This window comes from Felis catus, chromosome B4 (genome assembly GCF_018350175.1).
Source record: "Felis catus isolate Fca126 chromosome B4, F.catus_Fca126_mat1.0, whole genome shotgun sequence".
In the NCBI taxonomy this organism is placed as follows: domain Eukaryota; kingdom Metazoa; phylum Chordata; class Mammalia; order Carnivora; family Felidae; genus Felis; species Felis catus.
The window spans coordinates 78,379,524-78,402,280 of record NC_058374.1 but is presented as its reverse complement, the minus strand read 5'-3'; the positions used below and the strand labels follow the sequence as shown (position 1 = coordinate 78,402,280).

Genomic DNA, 22,757 nt, shown 5'->3' with positions numbered 1-22,757 from the left:
TGCATTTAAACAGCAGAATAGGGGCGCCTGGGTGGCTCAGTCAGTTAAGCGGCCAACTTCAGCTCAGGTCATGATCTCATGGTCCGTGAGTTCGAGCCCCGCGTCGGGCTCTGTGCTGCCAGCTCAGAGCCTGGGGCCTGTTTCAGGTTCTGTGTCTCCCTCTCTCTGACCCTCCCCCGTTCATGCTCTGTCTCTCTCTGTCTCAAAAATAAATAAACGTTAAAAAAATTTTTTTAATAAAAAAATAAATAAACAGCAGAATAAAATGAATACAGAAAAGAAAAGGAAAGAAAAAAGGAAAGAAGAAAAGAAAAGAAAAGAAAAGAAAAGAAAAGAAAAGAAAGAAAAGGCAAGGAAGAAAAAGAAAGCTCTCTATCTGCCGATATGGAAAAATTTCCAAGATATATTATTAAGTGAAAAAAATAAGGTGTAGAATAGTGTATATAATATGCTACTTTTGGGGGCGCCTGGGTGGCTCAGTTTGTTAACAGTCCGACTCTTGATCTTGGCTCAGGTCATGATCTCACAGTTCATGGTTTGAGCCCTGCATCAGGCTCCACGCTGACAGCACAGAGCCTGCTTGGGATTCTTTCTACCTCTCTCTCCGCCTCTCGCCCGCTCGTGCTTTCTCTCTCTCAAAATAAATAAACTTAAAAAAATATATGCTACTTTTGTATGAAAGGTAAGGTGGGACAGGCTCCATATTAAATTCACATATATATATATATCTACATAGATATATATATGTAAATATTAAAAATATAGGGGCACCTGGGTGGCACAGTCAGTTGAGCGTCCGACTTCGGCTCAGGTGGTGATCTCGCAGTTTGTGAGTTCGAGCCCCACATCAGGCTCTGTGCTGACAGCTCAGAGCCTGGAGCCTGCTTCCAATTCTATCTCCCTCTCTCTCTGCTCCTTCCCCGCTCATGCTGTCTCTCTCTCTCTCAAAAATAAATAAACATTAAAAAAAAATAAAGTACTCTTTGCTTAATTTAAAAATATATATATTAAAAATACATACGTTACATATATAACGTAAAAATATATATATTATATATATATTATATATATACATCTATATATGTATATATATGTGTATATATATACATGTATATATATGTATATGTATACATGTATATATATGTATATATACATGTATATATGTGTATATATGTATATATGTATATATATGTATATATACACATATATATACATATATAATGTAAAAATATATATATATTAAAAATACATACATTACATATATAAACTCTGAAGGGACAGAAGCATAAAAACCTAAGACTGGTGATTTCTCTGGGGGTCAGGAAATGGGAGACAAAGATGGAAGGGAGACTTTTGGCACTTTTGGTTTTGAACCATGTGAACGTATAAACTATTCCGAAAGTCACCTGACATAAGGGGGAAATTGATACAGCTTGTTAGGAATTTATATTCTTCCATACAAAATTAAGAATAAATTTGTTGAATTACTAAAAAGAAATCCAGCTGGAATCTTGACTAGGATGCAAACCGTTGCTCCTCGCTACTCTGCTCCTTCCTCAGGTATCAGAAGTGCAACGAAAGATATGAGGGACCGAAGCCAGGGGAAGACCCTGGTCAGGTGGGAACAAGGACCGGAAACGGTCCAGAATTCAGGAGAAAGTCACCAAGTGGCACATGGCTGTGGTTTTCCTTTTAAACTCCGGCCATTCAGAGAACCATCTATTCCACTCCTATGTTTGCCTGTTTTACTAAGGAATTACATCTCAGTCGGTTAAGCACCGACGTCGGCTCAAGTCATGATCTCGCGGTTCGTGAGTTCGCGCCCCGCGTCGGGCTCTGTGCTGCCGGCTCAGAGCCTGAAGCCTGCTTCGGATTCTGTGTCTCCCTCTCTCTCTGCTCCTTCCCTGCTCAGGCTCCGTCTCTCTCTGTCTCTCAAAAATAAATAAACGTAAAAAAAAACCCAAAAAACAAAAAAAAAAAAAACTAAAAAAAAAGAGGAATTACATATCTGGGGAGAAAGAAAAGAGAAGTACTGAACAAAGTCTTTAGAATACCTCTGTCCGTGAGCAACCCCTACTTGAAGCCTAAGTGGTGGATAAAAACCTCATCACCCACCTGGCGAAAGGTCATCTTAAGTGCGGGCAGGGGCGCTCGAGAAAAACTGCCTTGGTCCAGCTGAGTTTACAAATCCAGACCCAAAGAGGGCAGACTGGCATGCTTTGCAAGCTTGTTTGCTTTCATTTTTCTGAACATCAGTCCGGCTTCTTGTCCTGAAGGATCACAGATTCCAAATTGGTAGAGTCAAAATTAATGAGATTTCCCAGTAATGAGCCTAAGACTAAAATTATGGAAAATCCACTAATTATAGACTATGCAGCCACCTATAACCACTACTTGGAGCCAGGCCTCTGTGGGGAGGAGGGAGAGGAAGGTCACAGATGCAACCTGTGCCTGACCGTCCTTCCTTCCTGCTGCCCCTGCCCTTCTCCCCTAGGCTAGGGGGCCTCACAGCACCCAGTGCTTCCTGCCTCTGAGCTCTGACCCTGCCCCCACCCCCACCAGGTCAAGCTAGGTCCTGCTTCTAAGGGCTCTGTAAGGCCAAATTCCTGGAAACTACAAAATAGGGCCCAGAGTGGAGGTGGGGGGCATGTTTTCCCCCTCAGTTCTGGGAAGCAGTGGGGGAGGGACGCCGGGAGAAGGAATAAGGTAGAAAAGGCAGACGAAATGCCCATTATACCCAAGCCCGTCAATTTCCTTTTTTCATCTCTTTATCAGTGTTTGTGACTGAGCTTCTTATCAACAGGAAACGCCTGCCTAAGGGGACAGGGCAGGTCCAGGGGGACTGGACGCCAGGGATTGGGAATTCTGGGTAATGCACTGCTGCTGTCCAGCCTGACCGAACGGCCTCATGACTGCCAGGACCCAGTAAGGCTCTTGGCCTTGGCATCTGGTGAATCCTTAGGTCTACACAGTAAGACAGCACACCAGACCGGCCCTGAGGCCAAAGGTCTGCAGGAGGGTGGGGCTCCACCTCTAGCCCTCCGTGACCAAGGACAAGTCACCAAACAGCTCAAGCCATGAAGTAAGAATTGCCCTTATCCCTAAAACCCACAAACCCCCTCCTTTCTAGCTGAGGAGAGGCCAAATGACCTACCAAAGTCACAGACGACTTAATGACAATCGCCCCAGTTGGCCCTTCTACTGTGTCTGCCTTCAGCCCTCAGAGGATGGCACCTGTGCTGGGCCTCCAGGCCTGGGACAATTAGGTACTTGGCACGACTTCTAGATGAAGGGAGGAGAGGGGCTCGAGCACTGATTAACCTCCTACTATGTGCCAGGGGCTTTAAAAAACACGGATCCTCACTCCAGGCTACTGGTTTCCCAGACGGGGCTCCCAGGAGAGGGACAGACTGAGGGTCAGGTTTCACGGGACGCTAAGATCAAATCTTGGTGCTGAAAATAAACGCCCAAGAGGGATATCTGGGCCAAGCAAGGCTTTATGGGTGGCTCAGAGGAACAGGTTTATCTAGACGTCTTTCTTCAGACTGGCAGACGACTGAACCAAGAGTATGAGAACTGGCTGTTCCCCTGGTGAGGAGAGACAGGAAAGGTTTCTGGAGAACAGAGCTTGGGCCACCTTGCTGCCCACTTCCTGGCCCTCTTGCCTACCAGTTGCTCTTGAGAGGCCACACTCTGCTTTTGGAAATTCCAGCGTGCCTCTTGCCCTGTCCTTGTGTCTCCCCGGACAACCCCACTCTTCCCTCTCACCTCACCACTTGCGCCTCCAGTTGGGATCTAGGTCAGTAAGAGTGGGTGGGTGAGAAAGAACAGAGAAGAGACTCATCCAGACGTGACACCCCGCAGGGCAGCAGTGACAACACTTTAACCTGAAATCTGCCTGAAAATAGACTGTGTCTATGACATTATGCAAATTATATGCAAAGTCAAGAAGCCCTCTGTCTCTATTTCTAGCAAACTGAATGTGGCCCTGGTGTTAGCAGCTCCTTCCAAGAGTCGCCCACCTAGAGTGACGACGGCAGTTCGCATCAGTCCTCAACCTGGGAGACTGGACTCAGGACGGGCACCCCTCCACTCCAGCCCCAGGCCTGGGTCTTTTACACATGAGGACTGTTACGTCTTGGTCTGTTAATCTTGATGCAAGTGAGGAGTTGGAGAAGCACAGCACCCTCCTTGAAGGTGATGTGGGGTGGGCCTGAGGGAGATTGGTGACTGGGAGGAAGGGAGAATTGTCCTTGAAGGCCTGGGTACCGCGAGGCCCTGGCAGGGGAAGGTTGGTCCTCAGCCTCAAAGCCCATGCTCTAGAGACCACCTTCACCCCCCACTTGGGCATGTTACAGGCACTCATCACCCCTAGGGAGGGTCCTTATTACACAGACAATCCCCTCCCTCTTCACACAGGTAAGGACATTAGAGTTTGGGGTCCCCCAGGAAAGTAGAGCAAAACACTAAAGAAGTCAATGGGTTTCTTTCTTCCACAGGCAGGCAGGTTCCCTAGGCTCTACATGGCACCTCCCAAGGGCACGGTGACCTCCCAAGGACTCTTCTACCCCTGGAGGGCAATGAGCCAATTCTCCTTTGTCCCACCCCAGCCATAGCCAACCACAGTGTGGACATCAGGGTGGAGATGTAAGGACCAGGTCGGGTGGCCACAGGGAGGGGAAAGGCTGCCTTTGTGGGACACCAGGAACGCTCCAATTTCCACAAAGCTGGTCTGAGAGGTCCTCTGGGGAGGAGGGCACTGTCTGTTGTGGGGAGCTCCATGGACACAGGCACCGGGAGGCTGTAGCAGGCTCTAGGCATAAGGCCAACTGGGGGGCCGCAGGACATAGGGTCGGTCCTCTGTGATACAATCAGGGCACCCTTTCTGCGGTTCCCTAACAGGGCCTCTGATACAAAGGCACAGATTTTTCTGGGCTGAGAAGTCAGATGGACGAGTCCCTTCTCTACTTCTTGCAGTACCTTTCTCCCACATGGCACGTCCTTGCCCCCACTGTCCCGGGGTTGGGGGTGGTGGGAGGTGTTTTCCAAGCCCAGGACGCCAAGATGGGTCTCCGAGGATGGTGAGGTCCTTACCAGTCCAAGGGTGAGGGCCGACTCCCGGCAAGGTGGGGGCCCCATTTGGGGAGGGACTTGAGAACAGAGAAAAATCGAGGCAGACGGGTCCAAGCTGCCTCTGAGTGAAGACACAAAAGAGCGCCTTCCTAGGTTTTCGGGGGACAGTCCCTGCAGACTGAGACCCGGCGCAGCTCACGCACGTGCACGCCGGACGCGCAGAAGGCGGTCCAGCCTTGGGAAGGGCCCGCGGGTGCCTGCGCAGGGGCGGGGCGGGGAGGGGAGGGGCGGGGCGGGGCGGGCGGCGGCCGCCCGGCAGCCTTTGGCCAGCAGAGGGCGATGTGGCGGACGCCTCGATCTGTCTGCTCAGGGGCAGAACTGAGATTTGGGCCGCGGGCGGGCGTGGGGGGAATGATCCTGCGCGAACTTGTGACTTGTGCGTGAAGGGCAAAGACCGGGCATGATACTCAGGAACCCGCTCCTTCCCTGTCCCTTCTGGTTCCCTCTGCGACGAGCCACTGCAGAGGAACCAGCTTAGCAAGACTCAGCAGGAGCTCGAGATTGGACCATGGTTTATTGAGGACCTACTGTGTGCTGAGCACGAGCTGAGTGCTCCCACAAGCAGGATCTCCAGGTAAGAGGCTGTAATTTGGGCCCTGGCACACCTTCCTGCACTCAGACGGAAGCACCGGGTGCTCTGCTCTCACCAAAGCCTCTTTCCATCCTTGACCACTGGCCGTTAGCCGGCCCCTGTCACTCCACTTCCCGCCTCAGACCTTCACCCCCTCAGGCATTTTCCAGCCTCTGGAGAGCTGCTGCCTTTGGAGTCCCAGGAGGAGCCTCTTTGCTCCCAAATCCAGCAGAGATAAAATCTGTCATGGGGAGGACTGACTCCTGGGCTGAGCGGGTTCCAGTAACCAGAAGACGCAAAACTGCCGGGAAGTAAACTGCCCTGTGATCATCTGAGAACCTAACAGGTCCCTCTCACTTTCTGTTTTCACCAGTTTCACTTCCTGGTTCTCCTTCGGGCCTTGCACAACTCAGGGAGCCAGGCCTGGGAAAATGCCACGGTGCACGCAAGCCGCCCCTGGGTGGGGGCAGAGGGGAGGGGGGGGGGTGCTGGGTCATTTGCAGCGGGAGGGAAGGAGGCTGTGTTTTTGTCACCTCCTGTGGAGAATGGTGGGTCCTTCCCTGCCCCAAGGGCTGAGAGGCCAGGTCTTCTGAGCTTGGGATTGTTGTCCATAGCCTGAGCCCTCCCACCCCACAAACCTGAGGCTCTACCTCCCATCCACCAGCCCAGGCTTTGGGGTAACCTCTCCATCACATGGACATACACCCTTGACGTTGCCAAATGCTGAACATTCCACGTGTTTCTCCACAGCCATCAGGTTCTTCTTGGACACACACGGTCTGGGGTCTGGCCAAGACTGTGGGCCTGGGCCAGGGACCAGTGGAGAGCAGGAACCTGGGTGCTGGAGGCTTGCTGGCTGGAGCCAAATTTCTTCTGAGCCTCAGAGGCCCTGCAGGAAGCCGGCCCTCAGCCCTTCTCAGTCCTGGACAGAGAAGGCTAAGCCACAGTGGGGTGAGCGGCCGGCTTGCCTGCCCAAAGGCCCAGGGTTGTCTGGGCCCAAGGATGGCGGCTGGTTTGAGTTAAAGCAGGAACTGGAGCTTGCAGAATTAGTCTAGGAGGCCCTTCAGGCACTCCTGGCCTCAGATAAAGTTCTTTTCAAATCCCCATCTGGAGGCAAATTGCCAGGGGCTGGGGGGCAAAAGGAGCAGAAGGGACTGATGAACTGAGCTCTGACACCGGCTGAAATTTCAAAGAAACCTCAGAGGACATCAGGACTGTGGGACAGTGAAGGTCCTGGGACAGTGAAGGCCTCATTCTTGTCACGTAGAGCAATTACCTAGGACCAGAACCTGAGTCTCCTGACTCCCAGCTGAGTCTTTCCCCAGCTGCGCTGGGCTTCTGAAAGCCAAGCTTTCAGTTAGTCCGGAAGTCCTGGGCCTCACCCTTCTGACCTGCTACCTCTGCACTGTCCTCTGACCCTGCCACACCTGCAGCAGGACTCCTTGGGTGGAACGCCCTAATAAGGCAGCTAGGATGGAGGTGGGGGAGGGGCCCAGGATCCGGGCCCCAGCTCTCCCAGATGGTTGGCGGCTGGTGCTCAGCTGGTGGGGTCTTGTCCCGGAGACAGAGGCCCCAGGCCTCATAGACCTGAGATAGAAACCCACACAGAGAAAATGACGGGCCCTGGGTGTCTGTCGGGCTTGTGCCAGAGGCTGAGACCTGGCAGGGCAGGATGTCTACTGAAGGCTGGACAAGGCCCTGTGTCACCCGGGCAGGTCTGGTGGGGCAGTGGGGTTAACTGAGGGCAGGGGGTAAAGTGCAGGCCTAGGCTCTGGGCCCGGGGACTGGGATTCCCTGGCCTGGCCACCCCGGCTCTGGGGCCTCTTTTGCATCCTATCCTGGGGGCGGTAGGGGCTGCGCCCCAGGGCGTGAGGGTGGGGAGAGAGCCAGGCGTCAGGGAGCCTGCTGCTCTGCGCGGGCCAGACAGCGGGGGATCGGGTTTCAGCCCAGCTGTATTTTTGGCTGGATGAGCCGGCAGGCGGGCACAGCGGCCCAGAGAGGGGCACCCTCCTCCCCAGCACGCGTACTCACGCCACCTCTACCCAGACAGGGCACCCACCGTCTGCCACCCACCCCACACGCACTGCAGGTACAGGGGAGTCAGGCTTCAGGCCTGTGGCTAGCGAATCACTTTGGGCTTCTCGAGACCGTTGCTGAGTTTCTGTAGTGTCTTCTTGATCCGCAGAGCCGTGAGGCGGGCAGAAGGGTTGGGGTACCAGCACTCCCGCATCATCTGAGCCAGGCCTGAGAGGACCTGTGGGGGGAGAGGGGGGGCAGGGAGAGGCAGAGGGGAGGAATCAGAGACACAGATCAGGGAAGATGAAAAGGAGGTGGTGAAAAGGGGGCGGCGCCCAAATGGGGGGGCATTACGCGGTACAGAAAGGACCGATGGGGGAGATAAGAGCATCGAGGAAGGGCAGAGGAAAGACAGAGTGGTAAGAAAGGGAACGGAGGGCAGGAGAGGAGAAAGGCGAAAGATGGAAGGGGAAGACAGTGGAGTGACGAAGGGTGGAAGGTGGCAGGCGGGACAGAAAGAGAGCTGTAACTCAGCCCTTCGGGGGCACTCAGGCCCCCTTCGGTGAAGAGTGTCTGGGGAACACCTTACCCCCACCCACCCCCCACCTCCGCCAAGATCCGAGGAAGGGGAGACATGCAAGCCTCGGAGCCTCCACGTGCCCCGTGCGGCTGGACTCCAGTGCGGAGGGAGGGACTCCCTGGCAGGGCCCCGTGGATACTGGAGGAGGGTCCAGGAGGAGCCCGTCCCAGGAAGCTGACTGGTCTGAGACTGAACGAGCAGCACCTCTGCCTCAGAACTCAAGCTGGTTCCTGACAGGGAGTGTATGTGATGTGTGTGTGCACAGCACTGCCTATGCGTGGCTTTTTATGGATACGCATGTTGTGCAGAAACACGTGTCTATGTACATGTATGTATATACATGCATATTCATTCCTTCAATAAACATTTGTTGGGCGTTCTGAGCCAGGCACTGTGATAGATAGCTGGGATACAAGGCAGCGAAGGAGACATGTTCTTTGTCTTCACAGGGCCAACCGTCTGGCATATATGTGCATGCATATGTATCTGTGAGTATATGTTTATGTAGAAGCATGTGCATGCCTGTATGTGTTTACATACACATGTGCCTGTGTCTTATATATGTATGTGGAGTGTTTAGAGAAAAAAACGAAAACAAACAGCAACAACAAAAACTCCATAGCAAGAAACGTGGCAGAGAGACTCTGCCTTTTCAGGCAAAATGGAGGGTTCTGAAAATCCAACATTTCAGGGGTCCACAGGCCACGGATGTGGGAGGTCAGAGTACCCCCGGAAAGACCCTGGAATCCACCCTCCAGAATCGATCCAGGTGAACAGACACCTGAGGCACAAGTTCCCGGGGCCAGAAGTCCTAGCCGTGAGCCACCGCCCCGTGCCATCCCAGCCCCCGGGGAGGCCTCACCGGGTCTGCGGTCAGCCGGTTGGGGATGGTGGGGGTCTGCTGATCAACACACACCACCTTCTTCATGTCCTCAAAGCTGGGATCATTGGGCACCACGTCATAGAAGGGTGGCCGGTAGTCCTCCACGATGCCTGAGGATGGGGGGGGGGGTGGGACAGTCACTCGGCACCCCAAGAAGGCCCCATGCCACCCTGAGGAGAGGCTTGCCCATCTTCTGTTCCACGGTCCGGAAAACCAGGTGTCTTGACCCATGCTACCCTGAGAAGGATGCTATGACATAATCGATACGTGCACCAATAATGATAATTACTGCTAATTTTGCACTCGCCATGTGCCAGGCATTGTGCTATAAACACTTCAATGCTTCCTTTTGTTAGCCTTCACGACAACCCAACGCGATGGGTATTATCGTTACCCCTATTTTACAGATGAAGAAACCGATGCTCAGAGGCGTTGAGCCCCAGGTGACACAGCCAGTAAGGGTAGAGTCAAGATTTAAACTCACCTTGGGGCACCTGGGTGGCTCGCTCAGTTAAGTGTCTGACATCGGCTCGGGTCGCGATCTCATGGTTTGTGAGTTCCAGCCCCCAAATGAGGCTTCACGCAGACAGTGTGGAGCCTGCTTGAGTCGGTCTCTCTATCCCTCTCGCTCTCTGCCCCTCCCCCGCTCATGTTTGCCCTCTCTCTCAAAATAAATACATAAACTATATAAAAGTATTTTAAAAAGAAAAAGACTTGAACTCGTCTCATTGGATTGCCAGGCCAGACCTTGTTTCAGTCTTTCCGTGGCTGCCTCCTGCCCGGGGTCTGGGCACTGCTCCCAGGCCCCAACCATCACAGATGCCCGATAAAAACGCTTACTGGGCACGTTCCCTGTGCCAGGCCTGGTCCTAACTGCACTGCATTAAATCTTCACAACAACCCTCTGGGTAAGTCATGCTATTAGCTCCACTTTATGAACGATGTAGTTGAGGCCAGAGAGGTTAAGACACTTGTCTGAGATCACACAGGTAGTGAGTGACCGAGCTAAGATTCAAGCCCAGGAAGTCTAACCAAAGCCTGTGCTCTTGACCTCCAAGCTATACTTGAGAGAGAGAAGCTGGCCTGCTGCGGGGTGCGGAGGGACGTGGCACAAGGAGAAAGGGAGCTTCACCCGGCTCCAAGTAACACCCACCCACTCTGAGACACGGCACAGGCCTCGCTGACCCCTTAGCAGGCAGTACTACCTCTCCTCACTGTCCCTGAGGAGAAGCCTTCTGAAAATGATGCCTGTGGAGCTGCAGACAGCGCAGGCAGAAGAGGCCAGACCTAGACAAGGCGCCCCGAGCCCCCCTGCTTCCCAGCCTGAGGCTGGGGGCCGTGGCCACGCAGCCGCAACCTCAGGAGGGCCCGCGCCAGCTGTTCTCCCCGTGGCGGGCTTCCAGGCCGGCCCCTGCGCCTCTCGAGCCCTAATCAGTGCTGCGCAGAGGCCTGAGCGTGTCTAATGGGCCTTTAATCAGTGCCGGGGCTGACACCAGATTACAGTGTTTATAATGCGCCACGAATCTGTGTGGGGCTGACAGAGCTTCCCTCCGCCCCAGGAGCCTGCGGTCAGCCTCCCTTGCGGCCCTGGCCGGTCCAGCCTTCTCGTCCTGCCTGCAGCCTGGCCCAGGGGGTCTCGGCTCCTTCCAGGTGCCCCCTTCCCCAACCCTAGTGTTCAGAGCCTATTCTGGGAGTGTACGTCTGAAGGGGCAGGAATCTGAGCCCCTCCAGGGTCTCCCAGAGGGACTGGCTCCACTCTGGCCTCTCTCTACCAGTCAGCGCTGAGGGTAAAAGAAGGCTGGCATGGGGCTGGCTCCTAGCGGATGCTCAGGAAATGAGAATGTCCCTGTCCCCAAGGAACGGAGCTCCAGTTATATCCTGAGGTTGGCCCCAACCTGTCAGGACCTCCGGCAATCCCTCCCCACAGACAGCCTCCACAAAGACTGACAAGCCTCCCCACCTGGTCCAGGGCTGCAGGGCACCAGCCACAGGTCTGCCCCAGCAAGGCTGAGGTCCCTCCAACTGTTCCTAGCCCCTCCAAAGGCGCCCATGTGTAATAATGAGGCAGCGATAAGCAGGCAGTGCAGACACTACTATATCCTGCATTTTTATAGCAAAGAAACCAAGGACCAAAGAGGTTTAAGTAACCCAGTGATAAAGAGCACTAGCCCCAGAGTCATATTGGCCTGGTTTCAGAACCCGATACTGCCTCTAGACAGCTGAGATTCTGTACCTCAGTACCCTCATCTGTGAAATGGGGATGATACCATGTCAGGTATTCGTTATTACAATAAATTGCTGCTAATATTTACTGAGCCCCAGAATACCTCCAGATACTGTCCTAGGATTATCTCAATTAGAAACTATTTAAAAAATTGTTTTAATGTTTACTTATTTAGAGAGAGAAAGAGTACGTGAGCAGGGGGAGGGGCAGAGAGAGAGAGAGAGAGAGAGAGAGAGAGACTCCCAAGCAGGGCACAGAGCCCGGCTCGGGGCTTGAACTCATGAACCGTGAGATCATGACCTGAGCCGAAAACAAAAGTCGGGCACCTAACCGACTGAGCCACCCGGGCGCCAATACTAGAAACTATTTTTATTCTCATCTCCAGATGAAATGGAGGCACAGAGAGGTTAAGTAACCTGCCCATGGTCATAATCAGGAACTGAACCCAGGCAGTCTGATTCCCAGCCCATGCCCTTAACCGCTAAGTGATACCACCTCCTGCCAACACACGATGATTAAAGAAGATCATCCATGCATACAGCAAGGCACGTGGCACATATTTAAGCTCAATAAAAGTTAGCTGCTATCACTTATCCAAGATTTCACAGCCAGACTCATAGATTTGCAGAGCCACACCTTAAACGGTCACTCAACTCGACCCTCATGCCACGGGCACCAGCCATGGCAGGAAGCCCCTGTCTCCTGCCTGTCTGCTTGTCTATCCACCTGCCCCATCCCTCTTTCTCCACCCTGTGCGGGGTGGGCCCTCACCATTGACAATGGTCCGACGGGCGATCTCCCACAGCACCAGGCCAAAGGCCCAGATGTCTGTCCACTTGTAGGACTCGAAGCAGTCGGTGCGGATCTGCTCTTCCAGCACCTCAGGGGCCATGTACCGCTTGGTGCCCACTCGTGGGTTGTTTCCGATGTCCAGGTAATCACTACCCTGGGAGTGCATCACAGCCAGGCCTGTGGGTACCAGGCCTGTCACTCCTGCCGCTCGCCCAAGCCCACAGAGTGGCCCCGGAGGCTGGGGTGCGGGGGGCAAGGTGGGGATGGAGAGAGATGGTGAGACATAGAGTAGCAGGCGAATGGAGACCTGCCCTGCGGCGGGCTGGGAGACAGCAGCCACCGGGAGAACCACCTGCCCCGGTTATATTCTGCTCGTGTAGCTCTCCTAGGTGCCCAAGGACCCAGAGAGACGTGAGTAGGCAAGGCAGGTGTAATTATGCCCATTTCACAGAGCAGAACCCCAAGGCCCGGTGAGGGGAGCCATGCAGTCAGTGAAGCCAGGATGAGAACCCAGGTTCTTGGAGCCCTGCCCCTTTCTCCCAACTCCTGGAGCCAGAGCGGTATGCCGGAAGGAGTCTGGGCTTGCAAAGCGTCAAGGCAGCTTGTGGGGCTCTCGCAGAGGTGAAATGAGACAACACACATGCCTGGAGGGATTAAAGCGCCCATCAGTAGTTGAGTCGTCGCCACACTCAGGAACAGGCAAAGGCAGAGAACCTAGTGAGGGGGAGAGTGCTCGAACCCCGCGCCCCGCGAAGGGCCCGCCCTACCCGGGCGGCTCACCCAGGTCGGCGATGCAGCACTGGAGGTTGCTCTTGACCAACACATTGCGGCTTTTGAGGTCCCGGTGGGCGATGGCCGGTTTGCCCTGCGTGCCAAAGATCTCCACGTGCAAGTGTGCCAGGCCGCAGGCGGCCGATACAGCCAGCCTCAGGGCCAGCTGGGGCTCCAGCGTCTGCCTCTGCAGAAAGTCATAGAGTGACCCATGCTCGTGGTAGTGCGTGATGAGCCACAGCTGTGTGCTCGAATTGCGGGAAGTCATGTCCGAGGCGATAAAGCCTGTGGGCAGAGGGTCGGGTGGCTCAGGCAAGGGGCTAGGGATAAGGGAGGCCGGACTGATCGGGTCAGGGCAAAGCTGGGGCTGGGGCTGGGGTGGAGGCAGGTCTGGCTTAGGTCAGAGAGGAAGCTGGGGTCAGCGGTTGAAGCTGAGGGCTGACGGGAGTCCTTCAGGACTAGGTCGGTTGTCCCGAGGCCCGGGGACTCCAGCCTCGAGTGGGGGGGGTTGCTGAGAACCCCGGCCTGGCTTAGCATTCCCCGCTTGCCTAGAATGTTGTCGTGTCTGAGCAGCACCGTATTGTAGATCTCCGTCTCCCGGAACCAGGACTGTTCATCCCTTGAAGAGAAGATCTTGATGGCCACGCTCTCACCATGCCACAGGCCGCGCCACACCTCGCCGTAGCGGCCCTTTCCTGATCCGATGGCCAGAGGGGTGGGAGAGGGTCACATACTGGGCACACACAGCCCCTGGGCATGGGAATCCCCAGAAGAGCCCCCATCTTCATTCTGCACTGACCCCAATTGCAGAACCTCTAATGTTTATGTTTAACTTAATCCGGGCCCACCCTCGTTAGCCTTGTTCCTGCCAACACCTACAGAAGGATCTAGCCCTGACCCATCTCCAAGCCACTCCCTGCCCAGCAGAATTCCCATTTGGACCCAGGCCTGGTCCTGCCTCAGAGGTCCAGACTCAGAGGCCAAGAGCTTGCTCACTCCTGTGCGCTCATGGGAGCCCTCGGTCCAATCGCCCAGGCTCACCCACTGCTCACCTACACACTCCACCAGGGCCACCTGCCGTGCCACTGTCCTCTGCACCAGGAAGGGCAGTCCTGAGCCACTGCCCGTGGTGCAGTCACTGTCCAGGAGATCCTGGGGGTACAGAGAGGCCACTGAGAGGCTGCCCCCACCTGGCCCAGCCCATTTCTTCCTCCTTAAGCTGGGCCCCCGCTGCTGTGTCCCTACAGGCTCCTCCCTTGCCCAGAGGCATCTCCCCCCCCCCACCCCCCACCCCGACTCAGATCTCTGGGTGTCTGTGACTGAGTCTTTCTTAGCTCCTGTCTGGCTCCTATCTGATTCTCTGGCTCCCGTCTACCCAACCCCCACCCCCGAGGTCCCAGGCACCCCCAGGCTTGTACCCCCAGCATGCTGTCCCCCTGCTCCGACGCCTTCAGGATGAGGCTGGACTCGCCCAGATCGCTGCGCAGACACCTCTGCTTCTCCCGCCTCCGCCGCCGGACATGCCACAGGCCCAGGGCAGCCAGGGCCACCAGGACCAATAAGGCCAGCACAGGGCCCAGGATCAGAGGCAGCTGGCCGTCTACTTTCGGCTGTTCTGGAGGAGTCTGGGTGTCTGGTGGAGGGGGCGGGGAGGACACTGAGGCCCAGCTTCCACCAAGCCAGATTCCCCCCCATTTGGCCACTCTGCCAGGTATATCCCAGGGTCCTTCCTCCCCCGCCCTCCTGGCCAGAGCAGGAGCTGGAGGCAGGGCAGGGAGGACAGGGACTAAGAAGACAGGGAAGGGTTGCTGGGGTGGCCACACGTACCATCCAGTGCCAGAGACACGTTTTGGTTGCACAGGGAGCTGTAGCAGCAGTAGTGGTTGACGAACTCGGTGGGACGCCCCTTGCATAGCTCCTCATGCAGGCTCCCACAGCCCCGATGCTCCTGGGGTTGTCCGCCCTCCTCCCGCACCAGCACTACTATGCACCAGGCCCCCTGGCAGGTGGACCCCCTGCAGGTTGGACCCTCACACGTGCAGGTCACCAGCGGGCCCCGGGAGGGCTTCACAGGGTCTCCTGCGAGACACAGCGGAGGCTCAGCCACTCTGGGCCCAACTCCTAGGCAGAGACTAACAGCCATGCCTGTCCCACTGCCCCTCCCTTCTGACCTCTCAAACACACCCGCTGAGACCTTGGTCCTCCAGTCCCATCCTTAGATTATCCTCCCCTCCAGAACCTGACCCCCCAGACACTAGGAGAACCAGGCTTCTGTCCCCTCCCTGATCCTAAGACCTTCCCTCCCAGTTCTAGGCCCAGCCCTCGCCCCCAGCCCCAACCCTGAGGGGTCTCCCAGGTGCCCCCTGCCAATGTCCTCACCCTCTGCACCCCCAGGTGGAGGTTCCCACCGTGGAGGCTGGTAGAGCACCAACCTGTGGGTTTGGATCAGGAGGACAGCAAAGAAGGGTTGGGGTAGCTGGGCATTTAGTCTAACTGAGCCTGCCTCCCACTCTCCAGCCAAGCTCCTAGGTGCCCCCCTCTCCCCAGCTCCTCAAATTCAGCCCCAGCAAGAGCAAGAGCAAGGTCCTTTCTCTATCCAGGACCCTGTCCCCTACCTGCTTCCCTAAGTACTTACCCTGGGTCAAGCCCAAGGCCATCAGTAGCATCAGAAAGCCTCTCCTGAGGGAGTCCAAGGTCATGGTCCCTGCAGAAGAGAGGGGTTACAGCAACATCTATGAAATGTGATCCCTTTGGTGTTCTCAGCCGCTAACTGTGGGTCCCTCCCACCTAGAGGAAATCACTGGGAGTTTTGGGGGGGGGCACAGGGAGGCCTCCTCCCTACTCCCTGTGTCTGGCTTTGGGGCGGGGCCTGCAGGGGAAGTCCTGGTTCACTTCCCCATGGAAACCATCCTGTTAGGGGTAAAGGGTAGAGAGCCATATTGAAGTGACAGAGAGCTTGGGGGACTCCTAGCTATTTACCCCTACTCCTGAGTTCAGATGGGAGGGCACAGAGGGCACAGGGCCAGGGTGGAAGGAGAGTGTTTCTAGCAGTACCCCCCACTCCTGTCCTCTGCCTCTTACCCACCCCTTTCCCGGTGCCACCATCCCCCTAGCCCTGGCTGCCTCAAACATAAACAGGCTCCTGTCTTCACTTCCTGCCATTCAGGGTCCCGCCAAACTGGGAACAGGAATCAAGATTGTTTAGATTGGGGTCTGGATAGAACAGGCAGGAGTCACGCACAGCAGGGAGGGAGCTCAGGGCTATTCTCAGGGCAGGCTGGGGTGGCTACAAGGTCTGGAGGAGCCACACGGGGCTGGGACACCCCGTGACAGAATTCTAGGGGGATACCTTGTGAACCACAAAACCCAGCTCCTTATTTTAGAGAAGATGGAGATTAGGCCTCAGACAGGGCAGGAGACTTGTCCAAGGTCAGACAGGACGCGGTGGCAGCACCAGGAGTGCGACCCAAGTGCCCAGACTCCCAGTCCAGTGCTTTCCCCACTCTGTCTCCCAATCCAGGCGACAGCCGAGGTCTGAGCCCTCAGGGCGGTAACAACCATACAAACTTGGACAGCGCTGGCTCAGGCCAGGTATGGGGAAACCTCTCTACAATTTCACCAGAGCATAAGATGCCCTCTCTGAGCCATTCTCTGGCCGCCTTCCTCCTCTCTCCTTGCTGTCCTGGGAAAGGGTGGGGGTAGGGCCATTGATGTGGGAGGGGAAGTGAAACATACTTAGACACTGAATGTTTGACCTTCCACGGCCAGTTAAGGTTGAACTTTTCCAGAAGTTTGGTAGAGAATGTTAAGGAAGTAATTCTGACTGGGGCGCCTGGGTGGCTCAGTCGGTTAAGTGTCCGACTTCAGCTCAGGTCATGATCTCGCGGTCCATGAGTTCAAGCCCCTCACTGGGCTCTGTGCTGACAGCTCGGAGCCTGGAGCCTGCTTCCGATTCTGTGTCTCCCTCTCTCTCTCTCTGCCCCTCCCCCACTCACACTCTGTTTCTCTCACGCGCAAAAATGAATAAATGTTAAAAATATTAGGGGCGCCTGGGTGGCGCAGTCGGTTAAGCGTCCGACTTCAGCCAGGTCATGATCTCGCGGTCCATGAGTTCGAGCCCCGCATCAGGCTCTGGGCTGATGGTTCAGAGCCTGGAGCTTGTTTCCGATTCTGTGTCTCCCTCTCTCTCTGCCCCTCCCCCGTTCATGCTCTGTCTCTCTCAGTCCCAAAAATAAATAAATGTTGAAATAAAAAAAAAATTAAAAAAAATATTAAAAAAAAAGGAAGTAATTCTGATCTATGATTGTCCCCAACTCAGGTCCCAAACCAACTTGTGCTTCAGAAGCCACCCCCTTCTTCACTTCTCAAAGGCTTAGAACTAGAAGAGAAGGATGGATGCTGCAGCAAGAAGGACTGAAGTCAGACAGCAAGAAGGACTTCCTGAGTGGTGGAGAGTGTGCAGGTGTGTGCCTGGGGATCCAGTCCCCAGGAGCAGCTACCACCAGGCTGGGGCGGGCGGGGCGGGGGGGGAGCTGGGGCAGAGGGGGTCTTTTGGCATAACACAGTGAGGCTGGTAGGGCTGGATGTATGGCCACATGGGCTTCAGAAGGGCCATAGTCTAAGAATGGTACCAAATGAAGATCCATGGTACTGAGGCTCCCAGGGCAGGATGGCTGGGGACGGGGGCGGGGGGGAGGGGGGGGTTCATGGGCCTCTCTGGCTGGTGGCAGCTCTAGCCTTCCTGCCTGGGCTTCCTCTGCCCCAGAGGCCCAGGGCTGGGGGAGGAAACGGAGCCCTGGGCTGCTGCAGCTGTGTCCCCAGCCTCTGCCTGACCTCCTGTCTCTTGCCCCTCCCGGCAGGCAGTGAGGACTCTGGCAAGCACTCCGCAGGGGGACCGGTGGCTGGAGAAGGACCCCCAAACAAGCTGAATTTGCCCACTGGGGCAGGGGTGGGAAGCCATCTGTGGAAGCCTTTGCTTGCCCAAAAAGCAGCTAAGGACAAGGCACGGGGCAGGAAGGAAAGGGTGGATAGCGATCAGGATAAAATCTCCTCTCCTGAAGCTTCCACTTCTCTGACAGTGCCCCACGGTACCCTCTTACCTACTTGATTCTGCATCAGGACCCCCTGGAAGTGCACATTCTTTGGTCACACCCACACTCCAAATTCTGATTCAGTCCATCCCGGGACCAGCAAGAAACTTGCATTGTAAAACGTCTCCAGGTAATTCTGACCCGTTTGCATGGGTCTACCCCTTGAGAAATGTGTCCTACACAGTGCTAAACCTGCTGTATGTGTTTTCATTTCTCTGTGCAGGGAGGGCCCTGCTGGGTGAGTGGGAGCAGGGTGCAGAGGACAGAGACTCTCAGTCCCACCAGGCACTCCCCCCCCACCAACTAGAGAAGGGACAGACTAGTGAAACCTCAAAGCCAGGGACTTGGAGACGCTGCAGAGGGAGGGTGGAGTGAGGGCTTTGTTCTCAAGCCTCCCAGGCTCAACAATGGTACAGGGAGGGCCTGACAACATTTGCAGACTCCGCTTCTGGTCTTATCCTGGGAATGTAGTGGAGTAAAATTGTGACTCTCTAGCTTTGGTTTTGTTTTTTGTTTCTTTAACGCCTCCTTTTAATTTTTTCTTTTCTTTTATGTTAGAGACAGAGCACAAGCAGGGCAGAGGGGCAGAGGGAGAAAAAGAATCTTCAGCAGGCTCCACACTCAGCGTGGAGCGGGACACGGGGCTCGATTCCACAACCCTGGGAGCACAGCCTGAGCCGAAATCAAGAGTTGGACGCTCAACTGAATGAGCCACCCTGTGACTCTCTAGCTTTTAACTGGGCCCGGCACAAAGCTAAGTACAGAGAGTGCTGAGTCCTGCCAGTCCAAACTCAGAGTGACCCTGATTGCCCAGAGACCTGACTCTAGCACAGACAGACTCCTGGGGACTCGTAGTATCCCTTCACTTCTTTTTTTTTTTTTAATTTTTTTATTTTTGAGAGAGAGAGAGAGCACAAAGGGAGGAGGGACAGAACGAGAGGGAGACACAAGATCTGAAGTAGACTCCACGCTCCGAGCTGTCAGCACAGAGCCCGACATGGGGCTTGAACTCACGAACCATGAGATCGTGACCCCAGCCGAAGTCCGATGCCCAACCCACTAGGCCACCCAGGCGCCCCTCCCTTCACTTCGAAGCAAAACTTCCTGAAAGATCTCCTGCTGACAGAAGCATCACTGTTGTTGGCCAGAAATCACAAATGCCAAACTAACTTCAAACATTAACTGCCCACTGTGAAATCTTTAATAATAAGAACTAATCTTCTCTGAGTGCTGCTAAGTACTCAACTTTGATGGTTAATCTAATTTAACCCTCACAATGATCCAGTGGGGAAACTGAGGTTCAGGGATGGATGTTGAGTTTCTTGCTCATCATCACCACGGGTGTCCCGATCATCTTGAGGACAGGAACATATTGCAGGCTGCTGTTGTTACCATGGGGTGCCCGATGAGGGTTTGTTTAGATGGGAAGACAGAAATCATCTGCTTGCTGCAGGCTTAGTCTTAAATTGGAGAACCGGAGAAGGGGTGTGCTCAGAAGGTGGTTATCGATCTGTTTCTCAGCGGCAGGACTGGCTCCGCACAGCGACAATTGTAACAGGGCTGGAAGAGCCTCACTCTGCGAATCAACAGGTCTTACCCACACAGCAGAGGGCTGAGCTACTCATACCAGGCTGCCCCTTACCGTACACAAAACACTTTCATCTGCATCATTTCACTGGCCCTTCACCGCAGCGTGATGTAGCATCAAGCCTGGATTTTAGGGTCTCAGACAGAAAGCACAGGCAGCACAGTACAGCACCAGGGTCAGGATCAGGCAGACCTGGGTTCAAATCCTGCCTCTCCCACTTAGAACTACGAAGTTTGGGGCAAGTTACTTAAACTTTCTGAGGCTTAGGCTTCCCTACAAAAAATGAAAATAACAAGTGTTCATTTCATAGGTACCATGTAGTAGAATTATTCAGCCGAGTACTAAGTGGCACACAGTGAGCATTTAACAAATGTTACCAAAAACCCAACAGCACCATTTACACCATCCACGGAGCTTTGGACAAGCGACTCAGGTCTGAACCTCTTTAGTTTTCAGTAGGATGGGCGTAATAAACCTCTTCTGCTAAACTGTGGCCGGGATTCCATGAGAAAAATATAGCTAAGCGTACATCTAAGAGCACTCAAATAAATAAATGGTATCTATTTTTGACAACCCCATGAGATGAGAGGACAGGCACTAAGACAAATGGAACCGTGAGGGATCAGGGAGGACAGACCCCGACTCAGCCAGAAGCTGCCACTAATAGAGAAGGTGAGTGCTATAGTCCACTATGCCCCTGTCCTTCAAGAAGAAATGGGGGGAGGGGGCAGCCCAGAGATGCGCTTAACAGCACTGGCCTCCAGGGCAGACTGGAAGTCTGGGGTCCCAGCCTACAGGGAGAAAGGGAAACCCTCTGGCCTGGATCTCCAGGGAAGGCCATGGCATGGGGATTATCTGACCCTACAGGGTTGGAGGTGAGGTCTGCAGGATGGAATTATCCTTAAGCAAGAACCGCAAAGGCTGGCCTGGGAAAGGTGGGCTTCAAGGGGAGGCTCAACACGGTTGCAAGTAGACACTCCCTCCCAGGTCAAGGCAGCTGCCTGGAGGGACACGCGACCCCTTCCCTGTGAAGCAGAGCAGGAATCCTTCTGCCCCTTTTACGGATGAGGAGAGGAGACAGAGAAGTGACTGGCCCAGGGGCCAGAAGTTTTCCGATTCCCAGCCCAGGTTTGGCCCAGCCCGCTCCAGGGTCGTGGGCAGATGTGCGGGGAAGGCCAGGGGCAGCTTGCCCTAGTGGGGAGCTGGGACTGACCCTACGGCAACCTCTGTGAGGCGTCCTCTGGGATCCGCCCCGAGAAGGGCCCGTTCGGGCTCGGGGTCGGGCCGCCCGCGGACCTGGACTCACCTCTGGACCCGCCCTGCGGGCGGCGGGCCGGGCGCCTCCCCTCCCGGCGGCGGCCGCGGTGGCACGGCGAGCGCTGGACGGCGGGCCCGGGTCGTGCGCGGCCCCGGACGGCGCTGGGGCCCGGGCGGGGCTCGCTCGGCGCGGACGGCGCGGCGGCCTCCCGGGACTGGGAAAGGGGCTGGAGCAAAAAATGTTTCTTATTCCAGCGTCTTCCTGCCTGGCCCGGCTCCACCACTCCCTCCTAATAAACCGTTTCCTATTGCCCAGCTAGCCGACGGGCCGCCCGCTCGCCCCTCGCTGGGGCCGCAGGACCCGGACCCTCCCCCGCGCGGCTCCCAGACCCCGAGGGCAACCGCCCGCCTCGCCCGCCTCGGCCGCCCCCGCCCCGAGATCGCGGCGGCGCCCCCGCCCCGAGCCTCCCACATCCGCCTCCCCGAGGGGGCGGGCCTTGGACTCGGGCCGCGGGGGGTCTCGCGGGGTGGCCAGGCCGGGAGCCGCGGGGGGCCAGAGTCGAAGCGGGAGGCACGGTCTGAGGGCCGGTAGCGGAGACGATGGACGGGGAGGCGCCCTCTCCCGCTCCGAGCCGCGGAGAGGGCGACCTGGAATCGGGACTGGAAGGGGGGCACCGAGGGAAGAACCGCGAGGAGAGGGGGAAGGGGAGGTAACTTACCTGTCCTTCACCCACCCTCGGCCCCTAGTCCTCGGCCTACTAGGCTCAGAGCAGCGAGGGCAGGGTTTGGGGCTGGCAGGGTCCGAAATATTTTGGCCCCTCCCTCTCCACCCTCGACCCCCCGCCCTCGAGGACTCCCGACTCTTGGTCGAATCCTTCAGCCTCCTCCCTCTGGCCCCTTCACCCCCTCTTGTTCACTCCCCTCTTCCGCAGCCTCTCTCCGCTCAGCACAGGGTAAAGAGGCCCAGCTCGGGCTGCTCTGGGTCAGCGGTGGGAAGAGTGAGGCCCTCCGGCCACAGCACAGCCCGGTGACAAGCACTCCTCTCCCCACAATGTCAGGCCAGAATTGGAAGGAGAGGCTGGGAACTGCCTTCGACTGCCCCCTTCCAGGCAGGCCCCTCACCCCACCAAATGGAGATGGGGACTGGAGCCTACGTCGGGGCACTGATGGGACAAGGCAGACAAAGAGTTGCAGAGGGGAGCAGAATGGCTTCTCCCCCAGAGAGAAACTTGCTCTCTGTCCTGATTCCCTCGCATAGGCTCAGAGTACTGACGTCATCGCCTCGCTTTGCTCCAACCACCGTGAGCACCCTGAAGGCAGGACTTCATTTCTAGCCTCCTAGTTACCCACAAAGACCCTGCAGTCTGGGAATCCAGGCTAGCTGCGTACCTCTCCGTGCCTCACTCCCCCATCTGCTAAATGGGCACAGTCAACAGTGCCAGCCTCATAGGGTTGTTGTGAGAATGAAGGCAAATGATGCTTATCTCAGTGCACAGCAAAAAATGCTGGCTGGCTGTGCCTGCCGCAGGGTGGACCCTCAGTGACAGTGTTCAATGAATAAATGAAAAGGCTGGGGAGACAGTAGCCTGGGGGCCAAGGTGGAAAGAGTAGGTATTGGAAGCAGAAGCGGACCTCTAAGGTGCCTTCCTCTGTGAAGATTGTGTAAAATGGGCCAGGGACCCTCCCCCCACCCCACCCCACCCCGGGGGCTCCCACCCCAGCCTTTGCTGGGAATAGAGGCTGGGGGAGACATCAGCTCAAGGCTCGGATGACATGGGTTGTTGACTGACCTCACTTCCTCTGCTGAAACCCTCCCCAGCCCCCACCCCACAGCTGCTTCACAACTTGTGAG

At 55.7% G+C, this 22,757-nt stretch overlaps 1 protein-coding gene across 5 annotated transcripts; it reads right to left on the bottom strand.

Annotated features, from left to right (window-relative positions):
- Positions 1–5,628: 5,628 nt before the first annotated feature.
- Positions 5,629–22,123, bottom strand: ACVRL1 (activin A receptor like type 1). Of its 5 annotated transcripts, XM_045061830.1 has the most exons (11): positions 21,625–22,123; positions 20,955–21,132; positions 15,606–15,674; positions 14,798–15,049; positions 14,389–14,603; positions 14,023–14,122; positions 13,519–13,665; positions 12,980–13,255; positions 12,179–12,376; positions 9,163–9,293; positions 5,629–7,958 (listed from the first exon to the last, which is right to left on the bottom strand). In XM_045061830.1, the coding sequence occupies exons 3-11, from the start codon at positions 15,667–15,669 to the stop codon at positions 7,824–7,826; spliced, it is 1,518 nt and encodes a 505-aa protein (XP_044917765.1). In that variant the 5' UTR covers positions 15,670–15,674; positions 20,955–21,132; positions 21,625–22,123; the 3' UTR covers positions 5,629–7,823. The 5 variants fall into 5 exon arrangements, with proteins under 5 accessions (XP_044917765.1, XP_011282249.1, XP_044917767.1 ...); XM_011283947.3 differs by lacking the exon at positions 21,625–22,123 and having other exon boundaries at positions 20,955–21,597; XM_045061832.1 differs by lacking the exons at positions 20,955–21,132; positions 21,625–22,123 and adding an exon at positions 19,703–20,933.
- Between the last annotated feature and the right edge of the window lie 634 nt (positions 22,124–22,757).